The sequence below is a fragment of the Gavia stellata genome, chromosome 3 (genome assembly GCF_030936135.1).
Source record: "Gavia stellata isolate bGavSte3 chromosome 3, bGavSte3.hap2, whole genome shotgun sequence".
In the NCBI taxonomy this organism is placed as follows: domain Eukaryota; kingdom Metazoa; phylum Chordata; class Aves; order Gaviiformes; family Gaviidae; genus Gavia; species Gavia stellata.
The window spans coordinates 25,219,748-25,244,255 of NC_082596.1; the positions used below are offsets into that span (position 1 = coordinate 25,219,748).

The 24,508-nt window shown below is 38.6% G+C and overlaps 1 protein-coding gene across 1 annotated transcript in view; it reads right to left on the reverse strand.

Moving 5' to 3' along the window:
* MATN2 (matrilin 2) overlaps positions 1–24,508 on the reverse strand; it is a 74,788-nt gene that overhangs the window by 30,028 nt on the left and 20,252 nt on the right. The window contains exons 3-6 of the mRNA XM_059836050.1: positions 20,038–20,607; positions 15,390–15,512; positions 11,318–11,440; positions 5,422–5,544 (exon numbers count right to left, since the gene is read on the reverse strand). Of these exons, the coding sequence (XP_059692033.1) occupies positions 5,422–5,544; positions 11,318–11,440; positions 15,390–15,512; positions 20,038–20,607 (939 nt within the window). The remainder of the gene's footprint in view (positions 1–5,421; positions 5,545–11,317; positions 11,441–15,389; positions 15,513–20,037; positions 20,608–24,508) is intronic.

Consider the following 24,508-nt stretch of genomic DNA (forward strand, 5'->3'; position numbering starts at 1 on the left):
AAAAGTAGCATAATAATTTTTATTTATGCTTAGATTCAGGACATGGATCTTGAAAGAGAATTTGACATAGTATTTGCTCATTCCTCCCTGACTACTCCTTCTGAATCAATCTCTATGGCCTACCATGTCCAGTCACTTTGTTTTTTCCCTAATTGCAACCTGATGGAATTTTCTCCCTTAATTCACAGAATCACAGAATCACAGAATCACAGAATCACTACGGTTGGAAAAGACCTGTAAGATCATCAAGTCCAACCTGAAAAAAAAAAAAAAAAACAAAAACCAAACAACCCACGCAAGCCAACCACCACACAACAACAACAAGGCACAACACACCAAAAACCAACCCACCCAACACCACACAGCACCATGTCCATCAAGCTACATCCCACAATGCCACATCCACACGCTCCTTGAATACCTCCAGGGAGGGTGACTCTACCACCTCCCTGGGCAGCCTATTCCAATGTTTCACTATTTGTAACTAATTTACAGCATTTACAACAAAACAGAATGCAATTCACATGGCAGAGATGCACAGAGCTGTGAGAAGCCTTTTCTGTGGCCTCTGCCCCTTGGCTTGGGAGCTGCATTTAATGTCAGGCTCTCAACCTTGGTTCTTGGCTGAGATATGTTATAGGTATGCCTGTGCCTAGCCTTGCATTTTGCTGATCCTGACCTGCTGACTGGCTGACTTGATTTCCTGAATTGACCTTAGACCTCTCTTGACGCCATGGACTTGTCTGGTGATCATTGGACTGTTAGCTGAGCCTGGTTACTGTCATAGGACCTGTTTTGTTCTTCTTCTTCGGGTACTGTGGGACCAAAGGCCTTGTCAGAGATATTACTGACCCTGCTTGCCTTGTAGCCGTCCTTGGCTCCCAGCTTGCACTCCCTTGAGGAGCAGTTTACTTTTGTGTTGTATATGTTAAAGATCTCTTCCATTCCACAGAGATCCAACATGAAACTATAGATGTACTTGCTGAGAGTTACTGGTCAAGAACAGAGGGGAAATGACACTGGGAATGTGGTGGTGGAGACTGTTACCCCACCAAAAGGATGTAGTAAATAAGGCTTTCTACAAACAGATAGCAGAAGTCTCCAACTCATAGGCTTTTATTCACGTTGGAAATTTCAACCAGCCAAACATCTACTGGGAGGGTAAGATGCCATTGTGCAGGCAACTCAGGAGGTTTCTGCACAGACTTGGTGACAACTCCCTAACATGAATTCTTGAGGGGTGATGTTCTTGACTTGACTTGCTGCTGTGACCCACGAGATGACTGAGTTCACAATCCAGAAGGCTGGGAGGGGAAACAGCAGAATTTGGACTCCATATTTTACAAGCTCAGATTTCAGCTTATTCAGGGAATTGCTAGGAATAATCCCCTGGGAAAGAGTCAAGAAGAGAAAGAATGCCCAGGAGACCTAGATGATTTCTAAAGAAAACTTGCTAAAAGCTCAGGACCAAATGATCCCATTATGCTGGAAAACCTGCTTAGAAAATCAAAGAGCTTCTCAGTGAACTAAAACACAAAGAGGAAAAACAGTAGAAGGAGAAAGAAGGACAAAGAAAAAAGAGGAGTATAAAAGCATTGCTTAGGTACTTTGGGACAAAAACAAAGCCCAGCTGGACCTATTAGTACTGAGGTACACTAAGGGTCATAAGAAGAGAGCCTACAAATATGCTGGTAGCAAAAAGAAAGTCACAGAAAATGTGGGTCTTTCGGCTGGGGGAACAACCTAGTGATGAACAATACAGAAATGGCTGAAAAAAATAATGCCTTTTTTATTCCTGGTTCTCACAGACAAAGTCTGCTCCCACATTTGCATGTCTACCCAGCACAGTTTGGGAAGCAGAGGGGCTAGCAACATCAGTTAGAGACTACTTAGAGAAACTGCTTATACATGGGATCCATGGGATGACTGGTATTCATTCATCTGTGGGTGCTGAAAGAGCTAGGTGATGTGACACCACTGTCTATCATGTATGAAAATTCATGGGGACCGAAAGGGGTCTCTGATAACTGAAAAATGTTAACAGTACCCTCATCTTTAAAAAAGGCAAGAAGAAAAACCTAGGGAACTGTAGACCACTCCGCATCATTTCAGTCCCAGGATCATGGGGCACATCCTCTCAGAATCAATTTCCAGATATATGAAGGACAAGAAAATGATCAGGAATAGTCAACATGGATTTACCAAGGGCAAACCACGCCTGACCAAGCTGTTCACCTTCAACGATGAAATGACTGCATCTGTGGACAAGGGAAGATCGGTGGATGTAATACACCTTGGCACTAGTAAAGCTCTTGATGCTACCTCCCACAGCATTCTCATTTGGAAGCTGAGGAAGTATAGGCTGGAAGAAAGAACTGTTAGGCGGGGTGAAAATTTGCCAGGCCACCAGCCTCAAAGGATAGTGATCAATGGCTTCATGTCTGGCTGGTTGCTGATAATGACCAGAGTACCACAGGAGACAGTACTGGAGGTCACATTGCTAAACATCTTAATCAGTGATATAGATGATGACACAAAGCGCACCCTCAGCAAATCTGTGGGTGACACTAAAATAGGGACAGTGACTGAAAGCAAATAGCAGAACTTCAGTACAGAGGAACCTTGATAAACTTGACGATTGGATCAGAAGATATCTTATGAAGTTCAGCAAGAAGAATAGCAAAGTTCTGCACCTGGGTTGGAAACGCCCCGTAGTTTGTACAGACTGAGAAGTGACCTGCTGTCAGGGAGCAGCATGGGTCAGCTTCTCCCTCAGGGAAGGAGAGCCAGGAGCCAAGGGTGATAACACAGCTGAGCAGGGTGAGGGCCTTGCCAGACAGGCACTGCCCTGGAGTACCCAAGCAAGGTGAGCAAAGCAGGCCTGGAAATGGTAGCCAGGTTTAACCAGAAGTCCATGCTGCTGAGGCAAGTCTGACATCAAGCCAGGAAGTCAGCCTGCATGTCATGTTTGAGGCGAGGCCACTCCTGGTGAGGGCAGCCAGGGTCTGACACAGCCCAGTGATCACTGGGTAGGTCCATAGTGGCAGGGCAAGGCCGTGCTCAAGCTGGGAAGTCAGTCTGCAGGTTAGGTTCTGGATCAACAAGGGCTATTGCCAGACCCAGCTGGAGACTGCACTTGACATACTTTGTCCAGTTCTGGAGCAATCCCTTCCCTTCTCCCCCCAGTTAAAGGGAATAAACTAAAGAAGGCTCAACAGAGACCTCCTGTGCACCTGACTTGTGCAGAGAACTTGAGGAATCTGATCTTACTGAGTTGGGTGAAAAGGAAGGTATCTAACTGCAGCTTACAATTACTTTTTGTAGGTCATTACAAAGGTGATGGAGCTAAACCCTTCTTGATAGTGCCAGATGATGTAACGAGGAACAATGGTCACCACTTGTGGCTTGGGTGATTCACGTTGGACATAAGGAAAATATTTTTCACTAGAGGGATAGTGCAGCAGTGGAACAGGTTGCCCAGAGAGGTTGTGGACTCTCCACTGTAGCTTTCTGAGACTCAACTAGACAAAACCATAGCTGACTCGTTCCACTGTTTGTGGCAGTTCCACTTTGAAGAGGAGGCTAGAGTAGATGACTTCCAAAGATTCTGTCCAGCCAGCATTTGAAGGCTTTCATGTTTCTAACATAAAGACAGCAGCACATGGTCAGATTGACAGTCTATATAGCCCAATGTGCTGTCTCAAGCAATAGATGCCTAAGTCAGAGGATAGAGACAGGACAATCCTGAAGTACTGCTTTCCCAGAACACTCTCTCAGCTTCCAGCATTCTGTGGATCACTGATTTAAACAGGTTAAAATAGTTCATATGGTTAGACCATAAGCTAAAAACCACTCAAGACATATAAAATGTTTACGTTGTTTTAAGGTTTTTGTTCAGTTCAAACTGGGAGAAAACACTCCTTAAAATCCACATTCTTAAATTGAAGGAATTAACAAAAATTTGTGCTTGGGCAGTGCAAAGCACTTACACTATAGTAAGATTTCAAAAATATATGGATGTGGAAGTATATGAGAATTTAGCTAGCCCTTAGCTGACAGATACTTGACAAATGGGTGAATTCATACAATATACAAGCAACGTGAACCAGTACAAACTGTACTCTGGCCCTTGGGGAGGCAGGAAATCCATCTTCCCTGACTCTGACCATCTAAAAATCAGGTGTCTAGTCTGGCAAGTCATCCAGGCTCTCTGCATAGTCACGGAAAATACAAGCACTTCCATAAATTTATGTCAGAGCTGTAAGCAATCACCTTCCAGAAGTGTGCGTCTCTTTCCCTTGATCATAAGGTCAATAAATGTACAGCCTGGATTAGATGCTTTCTTTCTAAATGTTAAATTTGAGAGAAATAGGTACCAAGCGTAATACACAATACAGTCTAGGTTAACGCAGTCTCTCATAAAGACTGAAATGCCCCCAAGGCTGTAAAAAGCACAGAAATACAGTGCTATATTGATGCGTTTTTTGAGAAATAATGTTTGAATACATTATTCAATAATACAGGCTAAATTCACCACTGGCATCAGCAGTTCCACTCACCTAAAACTAATGGAGTCTGCCGGCTTACAGATGCAATGGTAACATTTCCTTATCAAAGCCCATATTTATGAAGAAAGGTAACTAGGAAGGTACATTAAGGTTTTCCCTTCACATTTCCTGAAAGTGAGTTATGACATTAAACTGTGGAGGTTTTAGCTTGTTTTCCCAATTACGGGAAGCCTTGGCAAGACTACTTTCTGGTCTGTCAGTTCCCCCCCACTTTATATCCACTTCTAACTCTGGTAAGTTTTGAGCTTGTTAGCCTGGTATCAATCAGATTTGACAAACAACAAACAAGCAAAGACATGGAGTTATTATAACCTGGTGGAATCATGGGAGCTTGGTAGAAGATACTGATGTTGCCAGAGCTTTGGCACACTATCAAAGAACTCACTCTTGAGAAAAATCCATAGAAAAATACTCTGCAATGTTTCCTCTGATTGTGGAACTCCTCTACTTAATTTTAGCTTGTCCTACAAACCAAGCTGATTATAAATTGTCTTGTACAGACTTGTTTGTTTACCCAGCTAGGGAGATGATATTCTAACTGAAAATTCTGGATAATTAAAGAGACTATGCAAGACAAAGCTTTGGGCTTTTACTGTTGAAAAAGAGCCTGGTTCCATTTTAAAAGCTTCCTGTTCATAGGCAGGACCCCTACCCTTAACCCCTCTCCCAAAAAGCCAAACTACCCCCCAAAACAACTTGCATTGCTTTCAAGACCTTTGGCTTCCATGGCACTCCAACATTTTCTATACCTGATGCATTTCAGTGTTCCCAGGACCAGTGGGAGTATTACTGCTGAGAACTGGAAGACAGAAGAAGTACAAACTGTTCATAATTAAACCTTATCACAACTTACTTCTGCAAGTTCTTTTGTCTGGATTTAAAATGAACCCTGGGTGGCATCTACAATAATAGGAGTCCTCAGTGTTAACACATTCATGTTGGCACCCTTGGTTATCCAAAGCACAGTAGTCTACAACTGAAAAAGAACAAGACCAACATGTACAATTAGAAAAACAAAATTAGAACTATTATGCATAGGTATTATGGTACTAGTTACAAACAGTAGCTATAAAAAAAGGACAATCTGACATAATTTCTGTCCTGAAGAACCTTTCTGCAAAAAAGTAGTGCACTTTCAGTACCAGTTGGTAAATCAGATTTGATATGAGTCCTGGATCATTTCTCCTACCCTTTGAACATTTATCAACTCTCAGACTGTCAGGAGCCTTCTCAACATGTTTTCTCAGATCTGGAAACCATGCCTCAGTCAGTAACTCTGTCCAGATGTTCACACTGTAGACCAGGGCGTAGCAAAGTTCATTTGATTTAATTCTGTCTTCTGTCTCTCCAGTCCCAGTCCTAGAATTGCTCTACTTTTCCTTAGTACCCTCCCAGCTGTATTAGTTCTCAAGAGCTGTTCCCGTAGCCTGAGTATATAGGAGACCCATGGCAATACCTTCTGCACCAAGGACAGTACATTCATTCCCTCTAATGTGCTCCAGATTCATCCTGTACAAAGCAGCTGCAGCTATGAAGCCTCAGAGCTTCAGGCTGATATTCACCACTGGTATTTTGCTTATATAATGCCTTTTGTATGACAGAAGTAAAATATCATAGCTAGTCCAGTCACTTATTTCATAAGTCCGGTCATTTATTACACAAACCCATATTTACAAGATAGATTGCCAAAGGGCAATACGGTAATACTTTAGACTTTACACAGTCAAGCCCATTCAAAAGCGCTAAAGAAGCTAAATGATTTTTTTTTTAAATTTCTTTGCAGGTTAAGCTGTTTCTTCACAAAGAAAGTCTTAGAAGAAATTAAAGATAAGTCACAAATTAGGTGTTCTGTCCCCAAAGAGCTGCCAGGCTCATGTTAGGCAAGTTTACCTGATTCTTTCTGCAGAAGACAGTAATGTGCTCAGCTTCACACAGACATTTAACGAGACAGGTTCCCCTTCTTTGCCAACTGAGTAGTTTTTTCATTACTTTATATTGCTGAGCCTCCCGAATTGCTTTAAGAGGCAGTAATTTGTTTTAATGAAATCAGTTCCTTCTTCAATAGCCCTGCCTTTACAAATTATGTGTATACTCAGGTGTGCTAAGATATTTAGCCAAGGTCAGCTAGTCAGGAAAGCAGATAATCCATTTAGTTACTTTGAAAGAGCTTCTTTTAACCCTTCAGAATATTTGTGTTGAATCCAGTCAAAGTAGACTACTTACTGGCTACTATGTGAGACCATTTTCCTGGCAAGCACCTTCCTGTTTCCAGACTGAATAGCTTCATACAAAAATGTATTTGCTGAATATATATTTCAAGGATATAATGTGTCATACAATTAGTCAGCTTTCCTCTTAAACTAATTCTAACCACATGCACATTTTCAAGTGTTTTAAAAGACACATTAAGTAGGCCAAAGAATATATATTTTTTTTCTACCTAGCATCATACCTGGGAAACAGCCCATATGGATTGCTCCATAAAGTCACCTCCTTCTCTGCATTTAAACCCTAATGAAATGCATTTCTACCACAATACCTGCAGCTGCCAAACTAATGATTATAAAGTTGAGAATAGAATAGAATAGAAGAGAAGAGAAGAGAACAGCACAGAACAGAATAGTTCCAGTTGGAAGGGATGTACAACGATCATCTAGTCCAACTGACTGACCAATTTAGGGCTGACCAAAAGTTAAAGTAGGTAAGTTGTCCATGGAGTTAAATCTTCCTGAAAAGACTGAGAAAAATTATAAATCTGTATTTCTTATATTGAAGTACTGTAATCCTTTAGTTGGTATGCAGAAAATATACACAGTTTTGTATAAAAGCAAAACAGAATAATATTTTCCTAATTTTAAAAAGTTTTATTATTTTCATATTTCTGTACTGAGTCATGAGATATACACTAGAATGTGAACGCTTAGACGTCTCACTGTTTTTAATGTTAGCCCATGCCTATTTCAATAAGAAACTTTTCTAAAGGATGAATTAATGACCTTTTTAGTGAGCATACAACTAATTCAGTTGTCATCTCCCCATGTTTGTTCCACCCTGTTTTTCTTGCTTGTAATTAGGTGGTAAGCGATGAGAGCCACCTTTTCCTTCCAGTTACCGGTTCTGCACTCTGGGTGCTTACACTGCCCTCTCTGAACTGGACAGCACGGGCCACCTTTCTCTTGTATTGTTGTTTTACTCCTATGACATTTATATAGGTTATTCAGGCTTAGGAGAATGAAGTAAGTTAAAGAGAAGGGTAAAAGAAAAGGGTAGGAAGAAAAGGTGACAGAATAAGTAAAGGCATAAGGAGGATGAAAAAGAATGTGGGGGAAGAGTAGAGCAGACTCATGGAAGACTTTTAAGAACCCTGGAAAGCAGCCAAAAAAAATCTAGCAGTGCCAGGACTGCAGAGAGGTGCCAGCAGCCAAACCACTGCCAGGAGAAGAGGTCCCAAGCCCAATAGCTGCAGCAATATGGAGACACTCTAGCACCAGCGCTAGGGAAGAGAGGACAGCACGTCCAGCAGCACCAAGAAGGTGGAGAGACTGAGTGTCCAACGGCATGATGGAGAAAGAATGGCTCATTACCACCAAACTTTAACTGACAGGATTTTGTTCATGTGAAAGGAGGGCAGTTAACATGAAAAGCTGTTTAAAAAGGCAAAGTGATAGTGCTTTGCCAGCCATACCTATCACTGAGCAGACAGTTTCAAATATTGTTCAGTCTACAGATTTGTTCATAAACTGTGCATTGCAAACAGTCAGAGTGGCTGGCCATTCAGTGGTCACTTTGAATGGATACGCTGTGATCTGCTGGTTGTGAGATTTTATTTAATTATTGCCATTCAGGTAACAGGCTGACACATGTGTCAATAAAGCAATTAGTATTGCCTTTGATCCTTAACCAGAGAAATTGGCCCATCAGAAAGGAGGAAGAGAACTTAATAAACCTGCCTGTGAGATGAGCTTTCTGCACTTTCTCATTTACTTTTGCTGGATTTAAAATTTTAGAAGTCTTGGATATCTTGGAGAGAAACCTTCAGCTCTTTCAGAGAACCGCAATATGTATGTCCTACTGAAATTCTCCATTCTCTGGATGAAAAGGACAGAGTAACTTTAATGAAGTCACTGCTTTTTGCAAAACTGTCCTTGTACTCAGTGGTCTCTAGTATATGTGTACATCAAGATCTTTCTTCTGATCCTGCTCATTTGATAATAAATACTTCACAGAAAGAAATTGTTAACTAGCTTAAGTGTAATGAAAGCTGGGAGTTATCACTACTAATTCAGTACTATACATAAGTCTCCTTTACAAGATTTTCCAGCAAGGATGATTATTGGTTGGTGATCACATCTGCAGAAGCTGTACATTCTTGATAGTAGCATATTTCTCAAAAATCTCAAAATGTTCAAATCTGAAAAGTCAAATTCTGGAGACTGACAGCTAATAGGATTTGCAGACAAATTAGCATCAAACCCGCAAATTATCCAGACAATCTTTTCCTGCTCAGGAAATGTAAGAAATTAAAAATTTAAATGGTCAAATAAATGCAAAAGAAAATTGAAAAATAGAAGTGATAATAATGTGCTTTAAAATCACAATTAATACTGATAATTATTGCAGAGGTAGGAATATCATGAGTTCATGGTTTTTTGCTAAACTAGGTATAAATGAATAGAAATCAAGTGGAGAGGAGAGACAGCTATAAAATGCAAGATACGATAGTGAACCCATGCATGAACTGTATTTTGAAAATAATTGTAAATAATTGAGAATAGGAAAGCTTCAGATGTCATCAATACAGCTTATAATAGGCCTGTATCTCTCCATGCCACAGAGTCAGTGAGGAGATAGGAAAAAAAAGTTAAAGATGTATCACAACTCCAAATAGCACTCCTCAGACTTTGCAGAGAAATTATTAACAGGCAAATACCGAGTGCCACTCTAAGAAATTCAATAAATTGCACAGAAATATTTTAAAGCTTTTAATAGGAAAAATATACTTCATATTTATTATAGAGGATAATATTAGGTTTGACACACAAGGAATTTCACCAGAATTTATTTTATCCCGATGATGCTATGGTAGCTACCTTGCCAGTAAGAATATCTTGGGCTGTAAAGGACCCTTCAACTTAAAAGAGAGAAAATAGTAACAACAGCTGATGACACTAAGTATGAATATTTCAGATTAGAATATACGCTAGGAAAGAATTGGGGATGAAAGAATCTACCAACAGAAGTCACGGATTTTCTGTTGCAGGATATAGTCAAATCAATAGCAGAGAAATATATGCTTTATCCTAACACAGGTAAAGGTCATGAGGATTAGCTAAGGTTATTGGACGAACTTCTGTGGAGTGTTAGATGTAGAAATTTGGGCCAGAACATCTAACAGGCCTTCTTGCCTAAATAGCCATTATTAGCTGCATTCAAAACAATTCAACTTCAGAAAGCAGATTCTTAAAACGGTATGTTAGTGGAGAAATTATGCTGAGGATAAATTATGTTGAGAAATTTAAACACTCCTATACTGAGATCATGAAGCTACAAGTAAGGGAAACATTTCTGAAGAGTAAGTACAGAGTGAATGTTCTTCAAAACCACATACGTTATCCCAGGTCTAAAAAACCTCAAAACCTCATTTGTGTGTCCCACGTGAAACTACATGCAGAAAGTTCAGTTCCATAAAATGTCATATATTTTGCATCTCAAAATAGGATTATCCTGCAAGGTAATAGCTCTGTGAAGGTAATAAGAAACAGATCATATTATGTTAGAGTTGTTTAAGATGACAAGAAAGAGTAAGCTGTTGGACAAAAGCATTGTGGTGGCCTGTGGCAGATTTGGGGCCAAGGATTCACTTGGATTTACTTCCATGGGATTTCAGCATGTGTTTGAAATTATGCATGCATTTAAGTTCTGAAGACAATACCTAACAAATACGGTGGTTTTTTTCAAGGACTCACTAGGGTTTTTTTGTGGTGGATACCAGAAGACAGTATCTTCCCAAAATGTAGCATAGAATGAAAAGTTTATGAGAAGGCTAATAGGCTAGTGAAAAAGATTATCCTAAAAGTATTTACTGTGTATAAATGGGGAAGAAGAGTGAGATACTTATATGGTAACAGAGAGGGAAGTATGTTTTGTGTTAAAAAATTATTATACTGTATTTCCACACTCACTCTTTTGAGTTGCAATTCTTAGAGCTGATGTTTGCTTCTCTACTGCCCACAGTGAAAATTTAAGGCACATAGTGGATGAGTTCCTAAGGGGGGCTAAACTTTCCTTAAAGTCATCTTCCCAAAAAGAGTTTGAAATCTCTCCTGGCATGACCATAAAACCAAGAGAGAAATGGCAAGAAATTGTCCACTTTCAAGTTTTTCCATGTATAACTTCTGTCTGAAGAGGAGCTACCGAGTTTGGCTTTGTTGTTTTTTCAATGGCCACATATATCATGCCAGTACATTGCTGGCCACCTACATAGATCTAGAATAAAACATCTGGTGTGTTGTTTCAAAACAGCAATGTTACTTTCTGTGTGAAATTAGTTGGAACAATTTTCCTAAGTCACCATTCATTATCAATAAAGGCCTACAAACATGCCAATATGTATTATTCTTTATCTACCACTCATATAGGAGAAGAGAGCTTCCCATCATTGTCTATGGCTAAACTGGATATTAATTTATATTGAATTTTCCTTTGGTTTATGTCAAGAGATAAATGTGAATTGCTAAACTCATACTCACCGACACAATTCTTTCCATTTGCATCAAGCTCATACCCTTCATAACACTGACAGACGTAAGACCCAGGTGTGTTCACACAAATCTGCTCACAGTCATGTTTCTCCACAGCACAAAGGTCCTGAGCTACAAAACATAATTGCATGAATATGAAATTCTTGACCTTCTATAATGCACAGGTAGACTATAGATCAAAAATAAATTGAAAAGCTATGAACAGCTCTTTAGAGATGAGCTCATTTTAACACAGATCATGTCAATGTTCTGTCAAACAGTGAAAGTCTTATGCCAGCAGGAACAACCACTCAAAGCTGAGGAGCTCATTCCTTCAGCTGAAGGCAATGACTATTGATGGGCCAATGGTGCCCAGTAGAGTTGCTTCACTGTATGTTTCTCTAAAAAGTTTGAAGTTTTTTTGGAAAAAAAATAATTGGGTTTATTATCTCTGGAAGGCAGAGTACTTTGTGTTGCTTAGGATCAGGCCCAAAGACTGCTCAACACATAACGATCATTTACAGCTACAAAAAAGGCTTTTGGAACATATTTGAAGAAACTAGCCAAGCAAATACAAATCTTCTTTTATAGCTGTCTGCTTCATATCAAGTGGCATGATGAACAGCATAAACAGTCATTTAACTCTCTTGTTCCAGTATAAACATCCACAAATAGTTAATTTTCCAGCTTGTTTCAGCTACATTTCCTCTTTTGTACTATTTTGTGTATTAATGTAAGATTTGAACATCTCTAGAGAAGAATGGAAGAGATTCAGTTAAACAAACAAATACAGTGTAGTGAGTAAAGAATAGCTATTATCTGACACAACCACTCTTCTCTAGAAAAGTTAGACCGCAGTACATGAAAGGAGCATCCTTTGTGTGGATGCAAAACCATCTTAATGAAATAAATGTAAGAATATTTCAAGATAAAAAAAAGAACTTTTTTTTCCTAGTTTTCTTCTGGAAGATAGCCGACTTGCCTTTTTTTTTTTTTTCCCCATGTGGAAAGCAACAAATCACAATTATGGCAGATTTTCTTTCTTCAATGCAAGGAAATAATTTTTTTAGAAATAATGTTATAATGAAATGTATCAAGGGACAAAACTATGATTAGTTAACCCTGAGGTTAAGGGAATACTGATATGGTGTACTCTCACAACATAAAAAAAAGGGAACAGAAGAATGAAAAAAGAGTATAACTTTAGGTACAGAAGAATGAAAAGAGAGTATAATTTTAGATACGTACCATTAATCTTTTCTGCATTGCTTGATTTAGAAAGTGTTAAAATATACATGTAAGGAAACGACTTGTTCATGAAAGAGCTGACAAATACATTCAAACCTTAGATAAACACATCTGTTTTATGTTGATCATGTATTGTGTTAAACATAAACATGATGATTTATTTTACTTAGAGGTCAAGTGAGGAACATACTGTCTCTGTGCACTTGTGGACAATCAGCAGCCAATGAAGTTAACTAAAATGGTCATAGACTGTGGGTTTTTCTATCGCCATGCTTCCCCTTACCTCCAGAAATAAGCTGTCCAGTTTGTCCAGGCTTGGTCACCTTTCCTCATGAATTCTGTTACTTCTCTGGGGAGTTCTTAGACATAATGGTCTGACCTTGTCTGGACTGTTACCATATCAACTACCTCCTTCACCAGTGATTTGCATCATCCTAGCACATTTAAGGCCAGTTTGATGGCTCTCAATATTAGATTTCCTGTGCTAATTACTAAAATCAGTTTATAGTTTGGTGATGTAGAAAAAAGTCCAATTAGAAGTAGGTTACAAACACAGTGAATGACTCATTTCCCTTTAATATTTAGCAAATTGCAATCTAGTATCATCTGATTGATGATCAAAGCAAGTACACAGTCAAACAAATCATGTGTGATAGGTAAGTGGGGAAAACTAATATAAGACTGAGTCATAGCCAAAAAGAAGTAAAGCAATGCAGCAACAGGCTTCGAAAAGTGGTAGAGAGGGAACATATTGAGGGCTACTGTGCATGGGTCACCAGTAGGAAAACTACACATAATTCCAAAACTCTCTTGGAAATTAATCTGTAATTTGAAGCAGTGCAGTACCCAAAAGCTGAACTACTGGCTGATAAAAACTATGGAAATGTAACACAATAAAAAAGAAGATGACACAATAAAGAAAGAATTTTCCATACTTGTAATTAAAATTTTTTCAATTGACTCACAAAAAAAAATTCAATTGTCAAAATTGATATTAGGGGTGAGGATGGGGAAAATGTGTATGAGGAAATTAAAAAAAAAGGGAAATTTTGAATTTCAAATAATTTCCAGAAAATTGAAAGCAAAAGAATTATTTCTTAAAAATTCTTTAAGAAAATTAATAGCATGAGGAAAGTCAAAAAGAAAGTTTTAAAGAATACAAAAGTTTTAAATGAGAAGCATTTTAAGAGGGACACAATGAAAAGAATAGGTTAGAGAATATTATTGAAATGTGCTTACATAATTAAAGCCATCATTTGGGATTCTGACCACCCTCTTTCTGAAGAGCTATAGCAAATATGTGGAAGCAGAGAAAATAGGCTGTGTGAAAAATTGTTCTTGTCACTATTCTTGTCTTGGCTCAGCTGCTAAACCAAATAATAATTAGGAAATATTCCAGATTGGATTGATTTTTTTTGCATCTTTTTGAGGAAACAAAAACACGAATAAAGTGTTAAATTTGTTCCATTTAACACAAAACATTCCCCTGTAATTCACACACATGCATATGACAAATGTCTACATTTGCTGAAGGATGCTGGTGAGACAGACTAGAAAACATAGATTTCTAAAAGTAACATCCCATAGCTCGACAGCATAAGAGGTGAACAGCTCAAAAGCAGTTTCCTGCTGTAGCCCAAAGGGTCTGAAGATGCTTCCATGCAGCAGTGAGAATGCCCAAATCACTCCGGTGCTGACATTCTTTTGTTCCCATTCCTATTTACTGAGGCTCTGACTGAAACCATGTGTCCCACTGCACATGTAAGGACTCTAATCCCCAAGCTGCAGTCACTTCAGATACTGACATACTCTAATCCCAAGCTACCTGATTGTTTTATGACACTCTCCTGAGATGTGGAACATGTGAGTTCAAACACAAGGATAGGATTTGAGCCTGCATCCTTCACCTTAATTCTAAATTATCAATTTGAGGGGTACATCCTATGCTGTCACCATGACTGTCTCCTCCAGCTTTTTGAAAAGACGTTTTCCAAAATTTTTCTTCTTGCTAAAATCAGTTTGGCAAAATTCACTTGAATCTGTGTACTGTCATGGGATAAGAAACTGCATTTTTAGCAAGTACATTTTCCACAAGTAATTAAAAATAGTATTACATAATTTCTTTGAAATAATGGTGGATACAGAAATAAATTGGGCATACCCATCTAATGTTTTCTGCTGTTAATTACTAGGAAGCAAGTTAAAATGGACAAAAGAAATACTGCTTACAAAAATCACAATTAAAGTGGAATACAATTTGTTATTATAAACTATAAAGCCTATTACTTAAAACTGAAAAAAGTAAACTCTTTGAAATGAGGAAATGAGACAAAGACTTTTGAAACTATTCTTTGAATGGTTGCAAACCCTTATACTTCAAGCAGCAGGAAGAGGCTTCCAGAACAGCAAGTTATTTCACAGTTCTCTAGTATGGGGTTTCTGTATTATTTAGTACTGGTTGCTATCTAGACAAGTTACTATAGTAGTTGGATTCACTTCATGTGAGACGATAAAACAGTTCGTTCTTTGCTTGTTGATTCATTCTTGAACTTATTACACCAATAAAATTCAAATGCAATTTTACGTTGTTACAGTGTACCTCTGCAGAGCTGTGTATAAAAATTAGCTTGATGTATTTCAGAAAGGTTTATAAGAAATTAATGTACACAAAACAAGAAAAAGAATTACAACTTCACCTTTTCAGACTCTTTCTGATGATTATCATTAATTATATACTGAGCTCAGTCCTTCTTCATGAGCCCAACAAAAAGGGTATTTGATGTTAAGCACTTTTTGGAACCATGAAAGAGAAAAGTTAAGAAAGATAACATACTGCTGCAGGTCTTCTGGTCAGCATTCAGAATGTATCCTTGTTTACATCTGCATACATAGGAGCCAGGGGTGTTTATGCAGAAGTGATCACAGCGATGCTCAACTGTATTGCACATATGGGGCACTGAAAGAAAAAAGTAAAAGGTTATTAACTGCTGGTCTTACTTGTGGTCACAAGAACAACAACAACAAAAAAAAGGTAGAAAATTTTACTGAAGAATTTTCAAAGTAAGTGTTGACAGTAAAGACAAAAATGGAAGCTTAACCCCATAAGACTACAAAAAAAAATCCTTAACAAACAGTACTATGTATTTATTCCTAAAAAAGTAGGTTTTTATTTTCTGTCTGGTTGACATTGGTGGCATGTTCCTGGACATGAAATTACGTGTGGAATGGAGATATAAACAAAATAAAAATATACAATAGAGTATCTGGAAACACTAATTACTTGGGGGTCCCAAGTAGACAATGAAACAAACCCACTACATTGAAATTTAGAAAATAAGTGGAATTTAAGTACAAACTGTTATAGAGAACATTCCATTTCTTGAATGAAGAAAATCACCACACAGCACAATACTAAAGAAGAATGACTAGAAAACAAATTGAAGAATCCTGCTTTCTTAGTTATTAATGTTGAGGAACATATAAGCAATACATGATGACACTGAGGTCATGCATCTCCAAGATTCAGTAAGTGGGAGCTGAGCTGAGCTACACTCTAGAGTATAAGTCCTTCTGAGTCTATTTTTAATCTGTTTGTATTTTATGTCTCTAATAGCAAGCAGTAAAATGCAACAGACTGAGACAGTAAGAAAGAAAAAGAATAGTGGGCTCATTCTGTCAAATTCATTGCTGAACTGTTTTTCTCCAGAACAGTATTTGGGAATTAAGAAATCTCCTTGATGTTTTCTTTCCACTGGAGCATTGCTTGTATGTAATTTCTATAATACATAGGTGAATTACTTCTCAGAGAACATTGTGTGGAAAATAATCTATTTTGCTCAACAACAACTAAGGATTAATGTGCTCCTTATTGTGCTAGGTCAACAAATCTCAGAATTTATAGAAGACATATTAACAGTAATCTTCTAGCAGCCACAACAGAAGCCTGATAAACAACTTAAGATGTGGTATGTGTGGTACTTGTGGAAAAAGAGAAGTAGTTTTGAGTTAAATACTATGTATCTGCTCTTTGGAATGGTTACCACAGTTATGCATTTATTACTAATATACAAACGACCACAATTCCCAAATCTCTTAATCAGCTTTTTGGATCTCATAATTTTCTGACACAATAAAACTTCTCAAGTACTTTTATTTATGTGAATACAGACCTGCTTGGACTTCTTGTCTTTTCGTCTTTCTGTCATTCTGAAAATGAAGTTTATGACCTCTGATACCTTCTAAACTGAATTTTCTTCCTGGCTATATTTCACTAGTTTTCAATATTAGGTATAGCTTGTTATGACCAAAGAAGTACTTTCAAATATGACAAATGAAAAATATACTCATTTCAGTAGTTTAAGCATCAGAAAATCTTCCCATATACTAATGCTAGAGAATGTGAATCTATAGAACATTACTATAAAAACAGTCAGTCCTCCCATATCAAACGAACATAAGGCTGCAAAACAGAGTACTAAAAAATGAAAAAAAAAAAAAAAGAAAAAAGAAGCATTCAATGATGGGCATCCCAGTAACTCAGTCCCTTCTGAGAATATATTGTTACCATCTGTTACCAATCTGCCAATGCACTATCACATAAAATTTTTTCCAAAGTGTCTCTGTTGCACCCATTTCAAAGAATCAGTGCTACTCTGGTCATCAGTCAGGTTTCTGTGGTGAAGGAGGCTGCTGTCTGTATGATTTCCACAACCTCATTTGTTGCAGGAGATGTTTGGTGGACACAGCCAGGGACTGAAGTAATAGAAAGGGTGATCTCATAGTTAAGGAATTTGAATGTGAGCCTTGTGAATTAGATTTTATCTCTATGTCACAGGGTGCTTATTTGATTTTGGGTAAGCCAATAATATCAGTATCTTCAAGCAAGCATCAACCTTCACACTGTATGTGTTCAGCTAGAGACACCTGAATCTCGATTTGCAAGAATGCAGGGTGCTCTCAGCTGCAAATGAAGGCTGTAGCACTGTGACTGGTATGTTATATTAGTCTAAAAATGCTAAATGCCCCAGAAAATCACACCAGGAATTGCACTGAGTCAAATATTTAAAGTTAGTGGGTGATCTTGACAATCTTTACCCTGTTTCTGTGCCTCTGTTCTTCCAACATAAAATGGGGATGACACTGCTACCTACTTTACAAGAGAATACTAAAGACTTTATTTGCTCCTGACTGCTCCATTCCAACATCTGTCTTTCTCAGTCTTCTTCTATTCAATCTCCCCCTCCTTTCCTGGATTCTGTCCCCACTTCTGTTCCTCTTCTTCTGAGTTTTCAACTCTTGTTTCACTCCTCATGCCTCTGATTTTCCAGGATACTGTTTGCTTCTCTTTTACCTTGCTGATTGGTAATAAAAAGAGGCCCCTCGAACCACCTGGCTTCAACTGCTGTTTCTGACACCCCCAAATCTATAGCAGCCAGAGGGAACAACTGTAGGGAAAGTCTGACTTAGCAGAGGATGGAGCACAGCCAGTTTACACGGATTCTTCTGAGAATATAGCTGCTAGGCACTGGGTAATCTCTGCCATCCCTAGGTAAACAGTGGTTAATTTGGTTTACTTTTTATTTTCCCCACAGAGCTTCATCACTTGGCCAGGTTTTTTTCTTATCTTCACAGGAACCATGAAGACACATTCGCACAGACATAAGGGCAATCCAGACACAAGGACAGCTCAGGTGCCAAGATCTTTTCCCACAGCATGAAGCCCAGCAGACTGCATGCCAGGAGACTTGACCAGAGGGGTGCCTTCAATTGCTATAGCAAAGAAACAAGGTGCCCAGATGTTCGACTCAGCTACAATGATATTGCCTCTGAGTCCACACTGGGGAGGACTTAAAAAAACTAACCACATTTCCCCAGGGGAAAGTAGGTGCTCTAGGAAGCAGCGGCTATGGATGCTTGGATTGCTTTCTTGAAATTCAGCAAGCTGAATGTTGCTTCACAGCCCAGACTCAATAAAATGTTAAGGATCCTGTCTGCAATTTAGCCCCATAAGTTGAAATCCATGTGAATCTAACAGCTTAAATTCTCTCTTGCATCTGGGCCTGGGTTTTTAAGTGCATTTTTGGATCTCACCTTCAATTCCTGACACAGCAAATGTTGTGGAGGCATTCCCTGAGAAAAGGAGGCAGCAGCAATCCTTGTCACCTCCATACTCCTCCGTCTGCAGGGCGGGTGGTTTTATTGAGGATCACATGTATATGGATTAAAAGCAAGCTATAAAACTCTCATTTACTGGACACTGCCTAGTCAGAAAAAAATGAGTAAGTGGTATTTGTACTGGACTTGTTTCTAAAATACAATTAAAAAAATCCAGTAAAATGAAGTTTTGAAGCATTTGCTGTTCATTCCATTTAAACTCGCAATCCATGTTTAGTTTACTCTTTCTTGGTTTTTAAATGTATCTTACTACGCCAGCTAATAATACGGCAAGGAAGAAACAGGAAAAAATCTATTATCTGATGAATGTCTGTGATGGTGTTTTGTGCTGATGCAGTTCAGCTGGAGCCCTGTTGTTCTTTGAAACAATTTTGGAAAAGACCAAGTAAGGAAAATTCTCCAGACTATCCTGACAATAACCCTCAGTTCTTTTCTGGCAAAAGCATCCCTAGAGATGAGTGAGCATTCAGTCTCACCATGCATTCTTTTTCTGGACTCTGCTGAAAATGCCTCAGCTTAATGCCAAATCTGTTTGAAGATCTTTCATATTTATCTCAGGAAAAACTAAAAAAGAAAATTATATTAAGTACACAGATTGGAATAAAATGAATTATGTATGTCATGATATTTGTAAAAGTTAATTTCTCATCAGGGAATTACAGATGGAAGTGATTTCTCTGTTGCAAATTAATATCTATAAAATATTATTTATTTTATTGTATGAATGAATAATATCACTGTAATGGCTTTTCCTAACTTTCTCTATTTAAAATAGATGGAATAAAAACACTACCATGTCTCTGCGTCTTACTTCCAGTCACAAGGCATGCGCAGAGATAATCGTTTGCGTAGAATTAATATGTAAGCTTTCGAAGAGGAATCCACAAACTCCACAGAAGTTTTTAAATAACCAAAAGATTGTTTTTCAGTTTGAAGTTTCAGTACTAAGGGAGATCACATTTAAAATCGATAGATGAAACAACTTATATAATATTCAAACAGCAGGAGGTTGTAAATTTATTGCTATTATGCAATGAATAGGAAAATCATGGTATGTGTGTTTGCCTCACTGCTTATGACCACTAGGAATTAGATCACATTTTATGGCACTTAGCAGTAGAATTAGTTTTTCCCCATATGTATGACTGCTGTTCTGAATGTTGTCTGGCTAGTCTTCCTTTTTTTCAATATATACATTCTAACAGATAAGGTTCCATGTAAGGAAAAAATCTTAATTACAATGCATAATTTTTTTTCTGTGTTTTACTTTCATCTATGCATTCAAATCTAAAGATTAAAAACCTTACCACAAAGTTTAGTCTGGAAGGCAGAGGTCAGTGTTTCAATCTGACTGAAATTAGCAACGAGAAACACATGCTCTTCATGTGGTTCACTCCCAATGGACTTCAGCGTGTTCATATCTACTCTTCCCACTCCAATGGCAAAAATCAGGATTCCTGAGTTACGTGCTTTAGTGGCAATCTCTGCCACTGGATCCTGAGGTCTCCCATCCGTCACTATCATGATAATTCGGGGCACATTGTGCTTCAGAGGTCGAGCTCCTTCTGATTCTGAAAATGCAATGTTCACTGCATACTGAATAGCCAGTCCAGTCATGGTGCCAGTTGCCAGGTGCATCATCCTCTTCACTGCTCTTTCAATATCCTGCTTCCTCCTGAACGTCTTCAGCGAAAACTCGTGTTTGACTGTGCTGCCGTACTGAATCAGACCTACGCGGGTGGCATCGGGACTGATGTCCAGAAACTGCAAGATGGTTAAAATGAACTCCTTCACTTTTTCAAAGTCGTAAGGACGTACGCTGCGAGAGCTGTCAATGATGAAGACAAGGTCCAGACGTTTGTTGTTGCACGTATTTTCTGGAAGGCAAAATGCAAACAAAAATACTTTACAAGAATTTCAAAATGCAAATCCATTCAGGCTGACCTGACATCTCAAACATGCTGTCTAAACAAACACCCTGACAAGTGCTGGGAAAATATACGAAAAATAGGAGATGCCAGAACTAAAGCTATTTGGGCAATATAAATTTGGCCTCCAGTAAATAAAAAAGCTGCCTGTTACATGAGCAGTATATTATTTTTTTTTGTGAGATCAGTGCCCAGAATGGCTAATAGCAGTGGAATGGGTAGATACTTGTGCAGTACCCTGTTTTGTCATTGTTGTTGGGATTTTGACCTCATACCCCACACAGGATGGAAAACCCCTCTGAATTATATAGTTAATATTTGAGTGGGCTGCACTGTGAAGCTTTTGTAGTAGTGCTTAAGAATTTAGAAATCTAACACTCTGATGAAGCAGGGTGGTATCAGTCCTCCGTTACAAACAGGGAAACAGAACACAAAGAAATTCAGGTCAAAAGCATCTGTTAATTGCAGTGACCAATATGAGACGTGAAGGGACTGATTTTTCAGGGAACTTGGCATTAAGTAGCACTTTGCATGTACAAAGTACAGCTCTCAGTGACGTCAACTGCAGCTGTGAGTGCTCAGCACTTCTGCAAATCAAACCCCATGATTTCAAACACATAATTAATGGCCATCTGGGAAAAGTCTCATCTGTTGGACTAGCTCAGCATCACACAGAAATTCTGTGGCTGCATCAGAGAGAAAATCCTGTTGTCTACAGTGGCACTCAACTTGGCCAAAAGTCCACTCATACTGTTCCTGAAATCTTCTATTTCAGCCATCAGCAGCCTTTTTTTCCAAGAGCCACTGAAGCAGAAATACCACTGGGTATGTCTGTATCTGGCAACTGCACAGGCGGACAGGCCAAGCTATCATGGATAACTGCAGAAGTGAAGGCTGGCTGCCTTCTGGGCATGCTACAAGCTTTCTGGGACCCTGGGTACATCCTCTGGCTTCTGCTCAGCATCCTTCTTTTTTTAAAGAATATGAGACATATGCATGAGTTGCATGATGAGAATGGATAGGGACTGACCATTCGCAGAAAGCCAGCACATGGCAGGCTTAAGGCAAGCAGGGGGAGTTGAGCCATGAGCCTTGCCACAGAAGGCAGCATACGACAAAAGATTAAAAGGACTTTAAAGGGCTTAATGGGATGCTGGTGAAGAGAAATCAACTGAGGTTTTATATTTAAAGACCCCTCCAGATTAGGAAATCCCTGGACCACAAAAGCATGCCAGTTGGGGGAATACCTGCAGGTAGTACTGTCTTGTTCTCAAACTTTTTGGTATATATCTACTTTTGACTGCTGTCAGAGACAGGACACTTGGTTAGATAGACCTATGGCTTCAATCAGCATGTCTGCTCATGTTCTTAAATTCCTATGGCTATGAATAGACCTGTGAGGTAGCTAGTTGACCGTTTGTCTGGCTGGCTTGAAAGATTAAAGGTGGCAAGAATGCTCATCAAAGTGCAGTGGCATCCTCAACTGACTAAGTTGAGATACCCCTAATCAGTAATCTCCCTTATTGCCCAACCCAATCCAATTCCCAGTGCACTCTCATCTGTCTTGTGCACTGAATGAGGCAAATGCTCAGTGGAAAAGTAGTATTTGACTGTGTAATTAAAGGTCATGTTATACTGCACAAGTACAAGTGGGCCAATCAAAGACTCAATTGGAAAAACATCTGTCTGTAGACAAGCCTTTACATGAGTTCACTTGTGACTGCTGATGAATGCTAACCATGTACTTCTGCCAGGGCAAGGGGTGAGAAAGATGCCTGTTTTCACTTGTTAATTCAGAGGCCTCTTTCATAGATTACCAAGAACATTTGTGGGCATAGAATAAAAATGGTCTTTCATGACAATAAAAATGACTGCCTGGATTTATTCATGTGCAGTCTACAGTATGGCTTTATTCATAAGTATACGAATATGCTCGGGTTGCTTATTCTTTCAAAATCAGAAGATGTTGGATGCAAGCCAAATTGAGCAGAAACAAAATTCCAGTTCTAATGGGATACAGATATCCTGACATATTAACTATTTTCCATCTTATTACCTTAGTGGAATATCTAATTATTAATTATTTTTACTAATATAACATGAAATATTCCAGCACGGTTGTAATACAAAGATAACTCTAAGATACAGTTTGTGGGAGCAGTGCAAAGGGAAAGAAAGATAATTACAGAAAAAAGCCTAAGAATATGTGTGTGCATATGAGGTGAAGGAGAGAGAAGGGAGAAGGGTAAAATGACTGCTATTTTATTTCCCTTAAAACAAGTCAAAACTAGAGCCATGGTGTTGAATCCTTTTAATTTGAATATATAATTTGATCCCAGTCTGAAGAGACTTAGTTATGTATTTTGAAGTCAGGTATGAATCGTAGTGGGAAAAAACCTGGACAGCATTAGTGGATAGTATTACCAGAAACACACCCCATTGTGTCAAATTACTTAAGAAAAATCTATCAGTCTGAATGTAATACAGTATATTTCAAAACCACTTTCACTAGCAAAATTCTATCTATATAAATGTCAAACATTTCCAAATTAAAATGTATTTAAAATCTTTGTCTTCTGACTTGATGGGAATTTTTAATAACCTTGTCATTATTGAAGTTGATTTAGCTGAGATGAGCTCCATGAAAAATAAAATGTAACTCTATTACTAAGCAAAACCCCAGCTGGATGGTATTTTGAGGAGTGGCAATCAGTAATGACTAACAGATCTGAATACTCATCCCCCTCAGATAAACTTTCAGTGATACCTTTTTAGCAGTTGCATGCTTTTGCACTTGTCCTGTAAACTATAACCTCTTCCTCTTATCAGCTCTCATTTTAAACAGGGAACTTTCTCACAACTTTGGCAAACATCCTCCTACCCAAAAGTAAATCCCTTCCACTCTTCTTATCAAAAGTGACATACTCATTGAAAAGAGCTACTCATCCATAAACCTGCTTCTAAGTCAGCAGAGGTTTTGTATTGCCAACACAAAAGTTAAAAAACCCCTCAGTGTTAGTTGTATTACCCAAAGGCAAGGCCAGGAGAGGCAAGACAAGGACAGACAAGGCAAGGGAAGGAAAGGTCAAGTCAGTAGTAAATATGTTCTCCTCCTCCACTCAATATCCAGTTTGTCTGTAAATGACAGTTATAGTGATGCCACCTTTGCAAAATTAACAATGCAAGAAAATTCCAGTTCTACTTGGAAGAATCCATCTGGGATCCAATTACTGAGAGATACATAAAACAAAGCTTAAAAGAATATTTCACACTGAGCATCTTAATTTCCTCTAAAGCTGAAAATTCTACTAAATTATTTTCTCTGATCCCTGCAGGTTTCCTTCTACTCCTTTCTCAAAGCAAATCCTGCTCAGGCCTGAACCTCTACTTTGGCTTTGATGAAGTTGACACTGCTTTGAATTTGCTCACCCACCCAGGGTCTCTGTATGAGAGTATGTTTGTACCCTCTCAGCTTATTTCTAACTAATGCTACATTGCCTTAATACAACTAAAGCAGCACCAGGGAGTTTTCCTGAGCATTAGAACTGACTCTTCTCGGCTGTTAAATCATTAGAACAGTTCCTCATATTGTTTGTCCTAGGATAATTAACATTTTCTCAAACAATTCTCAGGCATAATATGGGAAGTAGCATGAGCCAGGGACCCATCCTAAGAAGCAACATGGATGCAACCGCTCTGTAAGCTCAGGGTATTTAGTAGTACAGAAGCAGGCTGTTTTATACTGCTGGTCTCAGTGCCAGAGAGCAGTCTACGACACAAGCTAAGCTCAGAGGCAGCTGGCCTGCATCCACAGTATTAAACTCACCTTCCTGCTAAAAGAGAGTGGCTG